Below are 14,805 nucleotides of genomic sequence, written 5' to 3'. Positions count from 1 at the left end.
TTTGTTGTTAAATCTTTTCAAACTGAAGTAGGAAACTTCTGTTATAAGAAATGTTTTTTTTCTAAATGATGTTATGTAAGTATGTTTAATCCATTATTCATTCCTGTTTCTGTAGGAATCAAAAGAGCGCCTCAAAGATGCAACAACAAAATTAACTCAAGCAAAAGAAGAAACAGACCAGATAAGGAAGAACTGTCAAGAAATGATAAAAACCTATCAGGTAAACACGTCTTGTCAGGAGGTGGAATTAGTGTTCAGGATCTGATTTTACATCCCCCTCTCTCCCAGTCCCCCCATTTCTATCTTAAGCTGTAGCAGGGAAGAATTATCCTGTGTGAGCTACAATGTTGAGATGACCAATCACTGATTGCTTTGATTGGAAAGTTGATAATCAGAAAGGAAGAAGTTTGTCTTGATTGGCATCTGGTGTGCAAGTCTATCTTCACCTTTTCAGAATTATTGGATGCATACCTATGGGAAAGTTGTTCAGTGATGTGAAAAGCTGTATAGATGTTCATAAAACAGGAAAGAGGGACGTAAAACTAAAACTCTCCTTGTATCTTCTATTCTTTTAGGAATCAGAAGAAATTAAATCAAATGAATTGGATGCAAAGCTCAGAGTAACTAAAGGAGAACTAGAAAAACAAATGCAGGAGAAGTCTGATCATCTGGAGGTAAATATTTGGTGTATGGAGGCAGCACAGTTGCCTGGCTACCAGTTAACCTGGTAGTTAAGAGTGCTACGAGTTTCTAACTTTAAATTTTTTTTTTAAGCTGCTTACAGTTCTTGCCAAACATTTTTCTTCTTGGCCTAATACTCCATTCCAGGTGTCTGCCTCCAACTGTGCTTACGGGAGGATGTTTTTAGATGTTACCCTGGACCCACTTCTTAAAAACAAAGCTACCCTCGTTGTATCATGCTTTTCCCATAACTGCTCTTTTCATTTATAAACGTGAATGTTGCCATAATTTTGAGCACAAATCCTAAGGCAAGGCTGTCTTTCTTTGACCAGTATTTTGCTAAACTATGAGTCAGGGGATAGCTTCCATTCTCTGTAGAAATTTGCTATCCCCAAAACTAGATTCTCTAATGAGTACCTGCTCACGTGTGCATATATCATCTCCAGTTAAGCAAGTGTCAGAACGTAGAACTTTCCCCAGGGGCTGTTGTGATGTCAGTTTGTACAACTAAAACTGAAATGTGCAATCCTATTTTTGTCCTTGGTTCTTTTAAGAATAAAGAAACTTCTAGGCTTTGCTTTTTTTTTTTCCCTAGGCTTTTGCTTTTGTTTGTGGTGGCTGTTTACCAATCTATATATAAGCAAAACAAACCTTTAAAGTACCTGTTTTATTTTAAGCCCAGCCCTCTCAGCTGTTGTGTTGGTCTGCATTCGCCTAGAGTTTTTTTAATATCCTGGGGAATGCCAGTGTTGATTTAGATTTCTTAATGAACTTCTCTTTAAAAAGGTGCATCATGCAAAAATTAAAGAACTGGAAGACTTGAAGAGAACATTTAAAGAAGGCATGGATGAACTTCGAACACTGAGGACAAAGGTAACGTGTTGGATTGTAGGAGAGCACAATGCATAGTATTGGCATTTGGAATAAGACTCTATTCAATTTTTTGTTTGTAATTTTCGTTCTTTGAATAAATACTGTGATTAGAGACCGGCTTGCATGAGATCAGAAGGAGCACATAACTGTAACTCTGGGTAGCCTTTCTTAGTGAATCGGTTGGTCCATAGTACAATGTTTTTTTTTATGGTATGCAACTCATTTGAGTGAAAAGTTAGGAGAAACATATTTAGTAAAGATCTTCTGAGTTTAGTAACTTTTGGAAAATGAAAAATATCTGTAAAGTTTTCCTATCAGTGAAGCTAGGTTTGTAGACATCACACATTTGATGTCTGTTGAGGAGGTTATGCTATCCGTAACTTCTGAACTGTCTATAAATTAGCCTGCTGTTTCTTCAACCCAGATCTCAATAGGGCCTTAGAAAAATGGATGAAGACATGACTGGATTTGGCTTTGTAACTGGAAAAAAGATGTCTTTGAGGTCTTTGAGTCCTGTTGCATTAGTTTGAGTCTTTGGACAAGGCTAATGTTAATCACACTCGCATAATTTGATATTTTTTGCATGTATTATTTTATCTATTTTTTCTGACTATGTTTTGTCTGAAAAACAGGATATTACCATTCTAAGCTAAAGTAACTAAAAAGTAATAAAAATGTTTTGTACAAAACGTTAGACATTTGATCAGAATAATTCATCTCCGAAGCTTGGGAGAATAAATAGTTTCTGAATTTTTTCCCATTTAGGTGAAGTGTCTAGAGGATGAGCGCTTAAGAACAGAAGATGAGTTATCCAAGTATAAAGAAATCATTAATAGACAGAAGACTGAAATTCAGAGTTTGCTGGACAGAGTCAAAACTGTAGATCGTCTGCAGGATCAACATCAGAGGTACGGCTATGCACTTTGAGGAGTGATGTGACAGGTTTTCTGGTATTTGGAAAGTTTTTCTTTATTGAAATTACAAAAAGCTTTAAAACATCAATAACGTGCAGAATCCTTGTCCTAATTTAAGTGTGTGTTTCTCACGTGAATCAATCTCCCCAGTAATAGAGATGACCTTAATAGCTTCTAATAAAACTAGTGGATTTAGTCTTGTAAGTCTAACCAGAGTGTTCACTTTTAAGTGTACCCTATAAGAAGTTACATCTTGTAGAAGCCTACCCAGTGTTTGCTTCATTGAAAGATCTATCACTTCAAAATTGTGATGGATGAATTAAAGTATTTAACAGAAAAGTTTTTATATCTTTGATAGTTGCTATATACAGATAGTTGGGAGCACTTGTATTTCTGGTGGATTAGTACTCATTCCGCTCTTCAAAGTTTCCTCATTTAAGAACGTGAGGGATATAAAATCTTGGAAAGGAGTTGGGTTCATGGACAGTTCAGGATTTTCTGAGCATATTTCTGCTTTTGTATGGTGCATATGAACTAGAATACAGAAATGCTATCCACTTCACTGATTCTAAACAAATACAATGGAGGTAGACAACTTTTGGATAAACAGAACCACTCATATGTCCCTTCTGTGCTTCTAAAGAGTTCTTATTTCTCATTGAAAAATACCTCCGTGATTACATGCTCGGGATTTTGAGAATGAAGCGTTTTCCATTTGCTGTATGCTGGTCAGCTGCATTGGCACTGTCTCCTCAGCTTTCCTAGGGAAACTGTGATCTGTTAGAGACAACTGAAGCTTAGACTTCAGTCAGTAACAGTTTTTTTTTTCTCTTGGGATCTTGTTAAATGAATTAAAATGAACTCTGTGATCACAGTGTGAAGACTACAAATGTGTTTTTCCAGTTATCTTTTCCTCTCGGTAGTTGAGATGTCCTTAAATATGTCTCCATTTTTCCTATTAAACTTGGGTTGAGGTGTTTTTTTAACATCTTCTCTGCACAACGCTCACTCCCACTGCATCAATTTTCATATAGTCTTTTATTTCTGTCTTAAAATGACTGACGTGTTTTCAGTACTCCCTAGGATGTTTGACAGAGTCGTGGAATCTCAACAAGAGATTGAAAACTTGGATCAGTAAATTCCTGTTCTCTCCGAAACAGACATTCTGGAATCTTGATCTATTTTTCTTACTGTTGTTTAGAGTAAATAAACTTGCTGCCTTTTATTTTCTTGGAAGCAAGTGAGAAGAATTTTGTCTTAATTCATGCAAAATCTCATCTATTTTCTTTATGAGGAAAGGGTTGAGGAAGCAGGTTCCTTCCTTCTAGAAGGAATCTAGAAGATTGAGGTGAAACATCTCTAAATATGTAAAAAGGTATTATAAAGGGGAGGTTCAGCTAGTCTTTGTGCGCTGAAGCAAGGATAAAAATAAATGGGGTTTTGCAGGAAATATTATTTTAGGTTGGATGCTGGATAACACTTTTGAGTTGGATACTGATTACCTCCTGTGTTGCAGGATCTCTTTTTTGGAGAAGTGTAAGGATCAGTTGGAGATCTCTTTTCAGGACAGTCTAAACATTTAACTTTGGTTTGACCTTGACTGTTAAGTAGAAATTGCTCCTGTCATAATGAAACAACGTATTTGGAAAAGGGAAATACGAGAATATTGGATTTGCAGGCAGTCCTCTTATCTACAGTCTTGTTTCTGACACCCTGTACTGAAGCACGTGAAGTTGAGTACAGACAGGTGGTCACTTCATTTCTGTGTCATTATCAGCATTGCAACTTGTCATGAAATAGAATCTGCAAACTCCCTTTGTTTTTAAAACAATCCATTGATACACGAGGGTCACAAAGTGTTCCTGGGCATTGCTTGGTCTGGACCTAAATGCTTTTGTTTCACTAGGGTTTCATAACTGATGTCTTCAAGCTCAGATTATTCCTAATAATATGCAATTCTTTTGGCAGAGATGAACAAGATATCAGTGCTTTAAAGGAAGAAGTAGATGGTCTCAATTCTCTTATTGCTGATCTCCAGAAGGACATTGAAGGTAGTCGGAAAAGAGAATCTGAGCTATTGATATTCACTGAAAAATTAACCAGTAAGAATGCACAGCTTCAGTCTGAAAACAATTCCTTACAGAGCCAGTTGGATAAGCTTTCTTACAGCGAAAGAGAGCTGCAGAATCAGGTGGAATGTGTTCGACAGGCTAAAGATGATCTGGTGAGTACAGCATGCAGCTTGTTCATGCATTACTGAGATGTTTGGGGACCATGAATTCCGCCACGTGTTTTTCCTCACCTGACTGCAACTTGTTGAGTTTGCCAGTCTGGTAGAATGAACACCTCCTCTTTTTAAGAAGACAGAAATCCCAAGGCACGTGGCGCTGAAATGGGATGGGGGTGTCCTTGCATTGTTCTTTCTGTCTTGCAGGACAGAGTTGCGCTCTATGCAACTGACATTGAAACAACCAAAAGATTGTAACCTGTGAATTGTATTACTGTTAACTGTTTCTTAGGTAATCTTGATAAATATAAGATAAACAATTTTTAATGATTTCTGTAAAAAAAAAAAAAAAAAAAAAAAAACAAAAAACAAAGTTAATGTGCCTGTACTGCATCGTATAGATGTTTTAGAGTTCAGAAATCTTACTGCAGCATCGCGCTGTGCTGTGCATTTATTTGCAATGCTAGTTTTTAGCTTAACAAATGTAAAATGCAAGAGACTCTCATGTGGAAAGCAAAGTACAGAGATAGAACTATTGAGTGTACAGTGTGGTTAGGCAGGAATTCTTTTGGTATATGACTTACGGTCAAACTATAATTTCAGGCCACCAAGCTGCAGAAGGAGGAGGATCAGCGAAAGCTAGAGGTTGAGACGCTACAGGCTCAGCTGGCTTCAGAGCAGAAAGAGCTAACAGCGCTGAAGACCCACGTGGATGAACTGAAAGATGAACTGACTACCCAGAAGCGCAAGCATGCAGCCAACCTGAAAGATCTCACGAAACAGCTTCAGCTAGGTTGAAATTCATTTCAGATATAATACGTCAGCCCAGTCTGTAAGCCCCTTCACAGAGTCTGATAGAGACTAAGGCTCCCATCTGTGTATGCGTGCTGTTTGAGCGTAGCCCTTCTCGCTCTCCCTGTCCCAAAAGAATGAGCGAACAAGTTAAGACTTGAGAAAACTGCAGTGGCAGTAAGCAGGCCCTAGTCTCAGTTGTCATTAAATAAAACTTTTGAAATGGGCTTAGTTATAAACTGAAAGTTTTATCTTGAGAGCTTTGTCTTTGTTATCCTGTACGTGACTGCCTAAATGTCACTGTGGGTAGGCACGGATCCTGGTCTGTGTATGAGTATAGTCAAAAGCTGCCAGAAGTTTCCTAGCTCCTGACTTATCTGGAATTATTGGTGAGAGTTACTGTTTAGTATGTTAAACAGAGCAGTTTAGTTATTAAAGATGGATGGACGTTGAGAGACTGATGATTAATTTTGTCAACAGAAATCATTAAATACTCGATAGCACATATGTTCTGAATGCAGATAGATTTGAATGTATTCAGACTTCTTTGAAATGTATTTGAAAGAAAAACTCTTACAGCCATAGTGCAAGAGAAGTTATTTGTCTCTTTGTACATATATGAACAGCTGCGCATTTTCCCTTTTCATCCCTACTGAATGAGTGGTGCTTCTGGCTCGAGTACTACTCTCAGCTCCCAGTAGTGACAGTCATGAGATCCCAGAACAGAGCTGCCGCTCTGTCATTCAGCGGTTATTTCCATAGCAGTCCCGATCAAAGGTAAAATCAAATTCAAGTCTTGTTGTTCCCAGATAACCCTGTTTATGACATTACTTCAGCTGGAAATTGTTGCAGGGTCTTAGCAGATGTTGCGTCCAGGTACTTCATGGCTGAGTGCAGGGAGAGAAGGGAGCTATTTTGGTTCTTGTTTTGTCTTTTCCCCATCAGATTTTAATTGCTACCATTGTCTTTAAGTAGTCAAGCCACGTTAAATTATTGGAGGTCAGAGGATTAGAGTGGTTGTTGTGTCACACTGAGTCTTGGTTTTTAATCTCCTGTTGGTAACAATCACTTTATTATACTTTTAGCACGGAGGAAATTGGATCAGATGGAAAACGGTAATTATGACAAAGAAGTCAGCAGCATGGGGAGTCGTTCCAGTTCATCAGGTAATATAGCAAATAGCAGGGCTGCCAAAACAATCCTTCGATCTTAATAAGGTTGCCATGGAGTGCTGCTTTGAGTCGTGCTCTTTCTGTGGTTTGTGCATATGCAGTGTGTGGGCAGTCTCCCATTCAACCTGACAAAATAGCCTTTAAACACCAAAATGCACTTGGCTGAATGCAGTTAAAGGTGCTTATTCTTATTACAAGATTAAAGCTTGATGTTTATATGTTTTGGGTCTTCTTAAATGCAAGACTTTTTGTTGTTGTTGTTTCTTTTATGTTTGGAGGAAGCTCAGAGGACTGCAGTTTCTAGAGAACTCTCTTAAATGCAGCTGTGGCAAAACAAAAATTAGCAGCAGCTTCCAAGATTGTTTAATTGCCTTATTGACAGTTGCAACTGTTTAACTGATAAAAATCAATTAGCATGTTTAGAGGCATCAATGCATTTGTGTAGAATTCATTACTTTATATCCAGTTAGAAGTAGAACGGTTATCTGTAACGCTGAATACAACATCTGTTTTCTTCCTCAGTATCTTTGGGTTTTAAATTGGGTTAGGTATGCTGAAGTATTTTGTAATCTCTCTGTATAAGATCTGAACAGAAAGGAAAAAAAAAAATACTTCAAGCTCTAAGTGAACGGCGCTGCAGATGGTTTACAATGTAGGGCTCTTGTCAGTCTGTACACAGTTCTCATGGTTGTGATTTTAGTGGACTCTAGAATAGATCTGTTTGAAAATCAGCTCAGTCTTGTACAAAGTAATATTAATGAATATGACAGTACTTCTGCAGGACTAAGTGTTACTGAAGTACGTACAGTGATGCTAACGGAATTCTGCCCATAACTAGGGGACTACACGCTGTTCCGGCATGCATTTAAATGGTGTAAATACTGTTTATTGTAGAAACCCACTCACTTGTAAGGGAAACTGACATTCTGAAGAAAATATCCTAAGCTACTAAAACGTAGTGAACGTGGAGACGTTTTATTTGTGGCAAAAGTAAAAAGAGCTTTAAAATCTGAATGTGTTGGCAGGGTCCCTGAACGCGCGCAGCAGCAATGAGGATCGGTCACCTGAGAACACTGGATCTTCAGTGGCTGTGGACAGCTTCCCGGAGGTGGACAAGTCTATCTTGGTTGAAAGAATACTGAGGCTACAGAAAGCACATGCTCGAAAAAATGAAAAGATGGAGTTTATGGAGGATCACATTAAACACCTTGTGGAGGAAATCAGGAAGAAAACTAAGTATGTTCTGAGTTTGGTTCATACAGTTTTCGATGTTGGGTGTACATATACTGTAGTATGCATGAGACTGTTTTTCTTCATAAATTCTTAGTGTAGTTCTATTACTATTGTCAACTTAAAAGTTGTTGAAATGATTTGGAGAAGTTATGACTTAAATGAGCAGCATTGTTTCAATGACCATTCAAAAACAGATGAGTTCAACTGTGGGTGTTGGCTTAAAAATAAAAAGGCAAAATATTGCTCCCCAATTGTCTTGCACTTGGTGTTTCCACGGGTTAATATCACTTGATACTTGAGGTTGTTTGATCTTTCAGCAAAGAAAAATAGACACATCTTTTAGTACCTTTTTTTGCTCCAGTAGCAATATTACTTTCTCAAAGTACTTCAAAGTATGTAAAACTTGCGCGTTTTAGTGTCCTGGCTTTCTTTCCATCACCTCCTATAGCATCTGTGGTATCTTGGGTTTTCTGCTGTCATGAAATTGCAGGTGTTTACTTTGTTGCCTTTGCAGTAATACAGTACTGCTTGAATTTAAAATTATTGTATGTCAGGAATGTGAAGTTATTTCAATGTCTGCCTTCTTACTACCTTGTAACGCTGTGATGTCTTTTTAATTTTTTGCCCAGAATTATTCAGAGTTACATTTTGCGGGAAGAAGCTGGCACGCTGTCCTCAGAGGCCTCTGACTTCAACAAAGTACACTTGAGTAGACGAGGTGGGATTATGGCATCTCTGTATACATCTCATCCCGCAGATAGCGGTCTCACGTTAGAACTCTCCTTAGAGATCAACAGAAAGCTGCAGGCTGTGTTAGAAGATACACTACTGAAAAATATTACGCTGAAAGTGAGTATAGCTTTTGTTCCGTATGCTCTCCTAGTTCTGAGATGCTCTCTTCAAAGAGATGCATGCTGTTAAAGGGAGGAGGCTTTTTGGAAGTCAGCTCCCTGTGAATTGGTGATACTGGTAGCATTGGTTAATCAAAGGGTGCTGTAATGTGGTCCACTCTGAAACTCTTTCAGGACCCTGTCATATGCTGTAGTGGAGGGCTAGTTCTCAGCAGTAAATGTAGGGCCGCCAGTTTGGCAGAGAAAAGGCCTTTGCGCGTTCCTCTTGTCATGTGGGGGCTGCTTGGGCTCTGCGTGCCTGGTCCTGTGCCAGTTGCTGGGTACCAAATGGAGCCGCTGGGGCAGCGTGTCTGCTGTGAGGAAATGGCAGCAGGCTGGGAAGAGCTGTGCAGCCTGCCACCTGAACTGCAACGTTCTGCGGGAGTTGGACGTCTCTTCCTGGGGTTATCATTCCCCTTAAACACTACGCTTTGTAGAGACAGCCTGTAGAAGTAACTTAAGAAGTAACTATCGTAGTAAGTGCAAAAAAAGACTTGCTCAAAGGATCGCATCCTTTACTGAAATGAGCTTGGTTTTCTCTACCTCTGTCTAATCATTTGCATTTGTTCGGGATACTTGAAAGTATCAATCTGCTGACATAAATAGTAATTTTGACTTATTAGTGCATTTTGTGCTGATTTGGTTTGTTTTCTCTCGCTAACTTAACCCATCCCTTTTTTCCCCCAAAGGAAAACCTTCAAACTCTAGGAACAGAAATAGAACGACTTATTAAACACAAGCACGAACTGGAACAGAGAATAAAGAAGACATAACTAAAGCTTCTGTGGAATAACTGATACGAAGATGCAGAAAAGGCAGGTGCTACAGACCACTGTTTTTCTACATTTTTCCTGAAATTTGATTGCCTGCCAGCACAAGCATCCAGTATTTTGTATACACGGCCTTTAGTCATACAGGCTGTTCTTACTCGTGAGAGATATACAGGGTATGGCATCAGTGTGGTTCTGTCTACCCAATACCAGCCTGAGGTGTTGCTGAACTTTCCTACACACTACATTTATCTAAAACTTTTATTTGAAATGACATACAGATGCTTTGCAGTGCATACTATGTTTTCAGTGAGTTGCAGTGAGATTTTCATTTCTACACTGTATAATTAATCAGTCTTTTAATGATGGAGCTTGAAAAAATAAACCAATCATGTTTTAATTGCTGTTGAACATATCCAGTGCTACTGAGCTTTAAGGGCTTTCAGATATTATTTCCTTTCTTGCATATTACTTCTAATGATTAGGTTGATCGAGCATTTTTGACAAATGCATGGAAAAATGTCACAAAATTTTTAAGTGATGACTATGACATTGTTTATTTTCTGCTTTGGATTAGCATTCATTGGGTCAGTTTCTTTATTCAAAAGAAATGAAACAACAGTAAAACTAAGGGATTAAGGAACTTTCTGAATCAATTATTGAGTATGTGCAACAGAAACAAACATCAATTCAGCAAATTCTGTAAACCCTTGATCTTTAGGTGTATGGGTCTAAAGAAGTCTGATCTCCGATAACTGGTTAATAAAACATTGTCCTTTTTTATAACTAACAACATTTTAAAAAATAGGAGTTAAACTGCCCACTGTTACATATGTACAGATAGACATTATGCTTGCATCTGTTTTCAGATGAAGGAAAAATTTTCAAAGACAAATAGAAGCTTACTAAGTTCTCTCATTAGCTATGAATAGACCAGCCCATGAAAGTGGTGCTAAGAAATGGAAAATATGTCTAAATGGGATTTCATTCTGTTGGTTGGACTGTAAAAGTGGCATAGAAATGGGTGTGACTCCTTAATTTTACTGTTGTGAAGAATTAAGACAGTTAAAATGGCGTGAACTGAGAATTTTTGTTTAATCCCTCAGTGTCTGAGAGGGTGATAGCAGAAGAGGACCAAGGTGACAAGTTTTTAGTTTCACAACATCACATTTGCATTTTAATTCCAAGGTACATAATTCACAGGATCTGAAATGTCTATTCCAGCAGTAAATGCATTATCAGTGTGTTTATTGCCTTCTGACCAAAATGTATTGATCAGTTCACCCTGTAAATACATACGTTGGGTTTTTCTTAAATACTTGAACTTCGTATTATCATGAAAAAAAAGATTCAGTGTACATTTGTATGCTGGAGCACACAAGGAGGAGAGTTTATGAAAGCATCCAGGTGACTTAGGGGTGTGTACTCCATTTTCATGTGCCACTGAGTCACTTGAGCATTGTAATGAACCAAACTGAGCAAAACAGTTGGGGACAAGAGAGTGGGATAGGCACTTCTGAAAGCACTTGCAGGATCTAGACCTGGTTTGTGGTCCAGGGAGCTTCAGGGGCTCTTTGGATAGCCGGTCCCTTCAGTGTCAGTGGAGTAAGTGTTTGGACAGGGAGGGTGGAAACAAGTGATGTAAACCCTGATGAGCGTCGTAGAAGCTGTGAGCCTTTAATCTGGGTGGGTTTTATACACATATGTATATTTTTTTTAAACTCCTGAGAACAATGTTTATTGAAAACATTAGGGAATTTTGACCAGCGCAGTCGTGGGACTACCTCCGCTTTATTGTTGCTTAAGTGATGTGAAGAGGGAAATTCCTGGCTCTGCTGAAATAGATTTGTCCCCAACTTCTGGGAAGCTGAGATTTAACCTCGAGCGAACAGGCAGTTGGTCGTGACAGAGCTAGACCTTCTGCTGAAGGAAAGTATTTAGAAAGACCAATTTGCATGTCGAGACATAGCTTAGCTTTTGTATGTTTGCGTTTTCATGCTTTAATGTACCAGATCTCTGGATATTTTCAGGTGTTCAGCTGAATGACTCCAGTATTTTAGATACGATGTTAATATTGTAATCATTTAATATATGTTCTCCAGGTGTACAATGTGAATGAAGGAGAGGTGTGGTGCAGATGGAATAAGTGCAATGACATTGTGGAAATTCTTATTTCTTTTTGGCATGGTTGTTTCTCCATTTAAGTTATTTGAGGAACCTAGTTAGTTGCCCTCCTGCCCTGCTGGAAATGCTGCTTTCCTCTCTGTAGCACCAAAAACTTCCCAGACTTTTTCCCCCCTGCTTACGGAGACACACAAAGCTGCCGAAATTTCACTTTGCTTATCATGCATGGTATTTACATAGACTAAAGGCATCATCAGGAGGCTTTATTTTAAGCATACCTGTTAGAGATAGAAGCTCCGCTGTGGTTGGCACATTAACAAGTGACTCCATACAGTTAGCCCAGAGTGCGAGGAACACACAACAGGGCCAGCCAGCAACTCTGCGTAAAGGTGTTGCTCAGTCCTGAGAGCTCATGGTGTACCGGCCACGTAAATGTTGGCTGGCCACCTGCCTTTTGTTTTGGTGGGGTAGGTTGCCAGCAGTGTGATCTCGTTGGTGCACACAACAAGAACCCTTGTGAAAAGGTGTTTCTGTGGGGTGACTCACACCGTTGAACACCAGTGGGTGCAAGGCTCGGTTTATTACATTTCACTTACCCTTGTTCTGGAGACTTTTTGTGTTACCAGCAAGAGATTGAAAACTATCCTCAGATAAAATAAATTTTGCTGATGAACTGATAAACTGATTTTGAAGACAGCCTGGAGCAGTGAGCTTACATACCTGCCACTGAATTTCAGTGCCCATTAGATGTGTAGCTAGTTGTATCCCACAGGCTAAAACATCTGATTCCTAAACACTCAGGGTGCTCTTTTAATCCAAACATCTCACATCCAGATGTTCTCAGAGGCCCTACAGGAAGGCTGCCGGTGCTTTTCCACCCTCTGTAAAATCCTGTGCTGTCACTGTCTAAAGCTAGATCCTCTGAACTGAAGAATTCTTTTTTTTTCCTGTAGAAATCACTGGCTTTCTGCTTCGTAGGCTTGTGCAATATGTTTAATTTCAGTCTCCAGAATGCATTGGAGGTCAGTTCGTTCTCAGATACGCTCTCATCTTCTTAACTTGTTGCTGGCAACACCTACAGTATCTCCAGCTGCTAAAACTGAAGTTACTCTTTTGAAATAGTTTTCATTACAATAGTTTAGTTCATAACTAAAGGAAACAATAACAGATCAGATCTCTGGCTTCCACTGAACTGAGTGTAAAGCTGTTCGCCTGCGTGCTGCGGGGACCCTGCAGGAATCTAGGAAGCGGTTCAGAGCTCAGGGCCCGACAGCCCTCTAGGAATGGGCTTCGACCCTTCCAGCTGCCAGTGTGATGGGAAATACCAACGGTAGGTGGCACTAGAAATCAGATTTATCCCGTCTCCCCAGCCACCTGAGACCTTTCAGAAGGCAGACAGCTGAGCTGCAGAGGGAGTTGGGTGGCATTTACAGCTTTTCCAAGACGGATGGCATTTCCTTCCTGTTTTCATGTTCAAACTGAAACTATGTTAAATCTTCCAATATATGTATGTACGTTGTCTGAATATACAGAGTGTCTATTGATTTAATTTTGTAGATACTTGTTTCTGTATAAAGTTTTTGAAGATATCGCTATACATTATGTATATATTGTACTTTGAAATAATAAACCTACAAATGAGTGAAAGTCTGCTGCGGGTCTGTGGTTTGTGCCTACGTACCGCTGCCTGGCGCCGGGTCGCACAGGTACCTGCGTAGCTGCTTTTTTCTGCTGCACCATCTAAGCAAGAGGTAGGTGGCAGTGTGTCGTTGCTGCGTACCGCAGGTGCTGGCAGCCAGTCTAACAGCAAAGCCAGGGAAAAGTAGAGCTGGGCATGTCTGTACTTCATCTCTGGGAAACTGGGCTGAGACTTTTCCATCCTAAAGACAGGCGATAGGTGTGCTGTAATTAAATGCTGCTCTGAGCTGTTAGCAATTCCAGTAAGTGGCCTGAATGCTGGAGTCTTCTTTTTTCCTTGTGTAATGTGAATTTGAAAATCCCAGTAGCAAAGGCCCCATTCCCTTGGCCACACTCTGCCTCCAAGATACCGCGTTTGCTGCTCTGGTTTGTTTATTCACTTATACAGGTGTAACATAACAGCGGTATTACTACAATATGACTACAAGCTGTGTTTTTTTTTTTTATTTTAAGTGATGCCGTCAGATTGCAGGCTGTTCGTTGTGGCTACTCTTTTTTAATAGAAGTCCAGGAATCAGATTTGCAGAGGCTGTGCTGCCCTTTCAAACTGATTGCATGGAGACTGAGAAAGGGGAAGAAGGAAGACCAAGAATAAGATAATATAAGGAGTTTATTCTAGTATCTCCTAGAGAATGTTAAGTGAAAGAAGGGAGGGGTGCTATTTTCTGTTGGAATTTTAATGGCAAACTAGCACTGGCTTTCTGGGAGTAGGGTGAGGGTTCCCAGCGTGTTTTCTGGTTGCTGTTATCTGCATCGCCCTTTGCTGGAGTTGTTTGCAGTTCACTGTCTTTCTTCCAGCCTTTTCCACTGGGAGCAGATGCAGCTCTTGCTGACAGACGAAGCGAAAAGCTGGGCTTTATTTGTGCTCCCAAGTACTTAGCAGTGCTACTTGGAAACATCAGCTTGGAGCAAAGCTTCCTCAAATAGAGATCTTAGTTTGGGTGGTAGTTGCAAGTAGCCACCTGGGGGGGAGAAGTTTGCCGTTTTGCAGATACGTCTGTGTTTTGGACGGGCACAACTGTGTTTGCAGAGGAAAGGTCCTCAGAGCGCGCTGTGAAGCACTCAGCCCTGCAGCAAGCCAGTCTGATACCGGAGCTATTGGGCAATAAATACACAACCCAGAGCTAGCAGACTACTTCTGTAGCTGACTGTGAAAGAGGAAATCCGTGCTGCTATTTTTCTCTCCCTGCCCTATTTTAAGGGTTTTTAATAGAGAGACATGGTTGGGGTTTTGTTGTTGCGGTTGTTTTTAGGCTATTTTACATTAAACCACAGTGGGTCTGTGCCAGATTTTGCAAGATTTTTGCATGCATAAAGTAACTTCTTGTAGAAGAGTGAGTGCTGATGAACAAGTTGTTCTCATACCCTGTACAAGTATGCTGTTAGATATGTTTATGGCTGTTCTGCTCTGGTGGATGCCCTATATTCAGG

The 14,805-nt window shown here is 39.7% G+C and overlaps 1 protein-coding gene across 4 annotated transcripts in view; it reads left to right on the top strand.

The window, feature by feature from the left end:
• The window catches only part of CCDC186 (coiled-coil domain containing 186), a 33,165-nt gene extending 19,842 nt beyond the window's left edge, over positions 1–13,323 (top strand). For all 4 annotated transcript variants that reach the window (XM_083843138.1, XM_083843141.1, XM_083843139.1 and 1 more), the window contains 10 exons: positions 116–220; positions 576–674; positions 1,468–1,554; positions 2,320–2,462; positions 4,437–4,692; positions 5,299–5,488; positions 6,573–6,653; positions 7,685–7,895; positions 8,522–8,741; positions 9,472–13,323. In XM_083843138.1, coding sequence (XP_083699264.1) covers positions 116–220; positions 576–674; positions 1,468–1,554; positions 2,320–2,462; positions 4,437–4,692; positions 5,299–5,488; positions 6,573–6,653; positions 7,685–7,895; positions 8,522–8,741; positions 9,472–9,555 — 1,476 coding nt within the window. In that variant the 3' untranslated portion in view covers positions 9,556–13,323. The remainder of the gene's footprint in view (positions 1–115; positions 221–575; positions 675–1,467; positions 1,555–2,319; positions 2,463–4,436; positions 4,693–5,298; positions 5,489–6,572; positions 6,654–7,684; positions 7,896–8,521; positions 8,742–9,471) is intronic.
• The last annotated feature ends 1,482 nt before the right edge of the window (positions 13,324–14,805 follow it).

Source organism: Anser anser (genome assembly GCF_964211835.1).
Source record: "Anser anser genome assembly, chromosome: 7".
NCBI lineage: Eukaryota > Metazoa > Chordata > Aves > Anseriformes > Anatidae > Anser > Anser anser.
Note: the sequence above shows the minus strand (reverse complement) of the source record. Positions and strands in the feature narration are given on the sequence as shown.